We start from the raw sequence: 1,549 nt of genomic DNA, 5'->3' as shown, positions 1-1,549 counted from the left end.
TTTGGTAATTATAAAATTTTGGAATCCACCCTTACATATAAGAAATTATATAATATCATTGTAATTTCATGTCAGTATTTGATGTGAAATGACAGATGAATGATAATTAGACAAAATAAGCAAATATATAGTTATTATTTAAAAAAAAATTGTAAAGTAGTTATAGATTTTTGAGACCCACCCATAAATGCATGTTTAGTATTGTGACCCACACATATACATATCGACTCACGATTGAATTGTCATTCCATGAAAAATATCCCTCATGAAATCACTACTTATTATATAATTTTTTCCCACGTTAATTTGTCATTTCACATATGATTCTATGCATGAAATCAATGCTATTCTATAATTATTCTTCCATACATATGTAATAAAAAAAAATCTTATCTTTATAAAAAAAATTAATATACAAGCAAGCACTATTTACAAAATAATTCATCAATATTGATCATGAAATCATGAAATCAAATTAAGACTATAATTAAACCTCATAATTATTGGACCATTTATTTATTTAATTAGCTGGCTTCTCTACAAAGACCTTCCTTTTATGTTTGATCCCAAAAGGAGTGACCTCTTTGTCACACACATCAGAACCATGCCACACATGCCTAGGCAGGTACCGACGGAAATAGAAATAATCTGAGCTAAGATGAGACCTCTCCAAAACCCTAACTTGAGCAAAACCTGGTCGCCAATCATCTGTTCCAGCCAATTTTAGATACAGGTAGCAAACTGGTGACTCCACACATTGCCCTGTGACTTGAAATTGGTCTACCATGCAAGCTTGGAATGGTTTCCTTGGCATATCATCAAGCACCTCAGGTTGCAATGGATCCAACTTTCTTATGTGCTTGTTGTTCAGGTGGTGCACTACAATGTCATTAGATTTTGAATCACCAAATCTCAGTCTAACATGATTTGAGGTTTCTGCTCCCTTTGTACATGTTGTTTCTATTGTAATTGCATAGCTGCAATTTCCCTGAATTGCAAATACAATAAATTATAGTATTGGAATAATCTTTGGAGCTGTGAGATCTCAAGTTCAAGCTCTGATCGAAGCCAATTGTGTAAAAAAAATTCAGAAAAAGAAAGAAAGAAGAATTCATTACCTTCTTTTGAGGCGGTAGACTTTCACATCCTGCCAGTAAAGCAAGCAAAAACAAGCAAAAGGTAAAGAACAAACCTCTGCAACTCTCCATTTCCAGATGGACCTCTTGAGCTTAAAACACAAAGATGCAAGCCCAAGCATCTGTTGATGTTTTCCTGAAATTTATAACCTGGGAGATGTAATTCTTTTCTTTGTCATACTGAAAAGGATATATTCTTAATTAAGCTTTGTACATTTGATCCCAATTCATATATATATGAATATCAATTTGTTGTGAGGAATTTCTTAACTTTTACTCAAACTCATAGCTTTATTGAGGATGATCTTCCCATTATTTGGTTAAAGCATCTCTATCAACTTGACCTTCACATCATGAGAATTACCCATATTGTCCCAAAAAAAAAGAAAAAGAAACTCCCGAACTAAGAATTA

The 1,549-nt window shown here is 32.7% G+C and overlaps 1 protein-coding gene across 1 annotated transcript; it reads right to left on the bottom strand.

Moving 5' to 3' along the window:
- Positions 1-487: 487 nt before the first annotated feature.
- LOC110654435 (embryo-specific protein ATS3A) lies at positions 488-1,255 on the bottom strand. Its single transcript, XM_021810423.2, has 2 exons — positions 1,119-1,255; positions 488-988 (listed from the first exon to the last, which is right to left on the bottom strand). Exons 1-2 carry the CDS (start codon positions 1,206-1,208, stop codon positions 521-523), a joined length of 558 nt encoding a protein of 185 aa, XP_021666115.2. The 5' UTR covers positions 1,209-1,255; the 3' UTR covers positions 488-520.
- Positions 1,256-1,549: the final 294 nt, after the last annotated feature.

Source organism: Hevea brasiliensis, chromosome 6 (genome assembly GCF_030052815.1).
Source record: "Hevea brasiliensis isolate MT/VB/25A 57/8 chromosome 6, ASM3005281v1, whole genome shotgun sequence".
Taxonomy (NCBI): Eukaryota; Viridiplantae; Streptophyta; class Magnoliopsida; order Malpighiales; family Euphorbiaceae; genus Hevea; species Hevea brasiliensis.
This window is presented reverse-complemented; position numbering and strand designations above follow the sequence as displayed.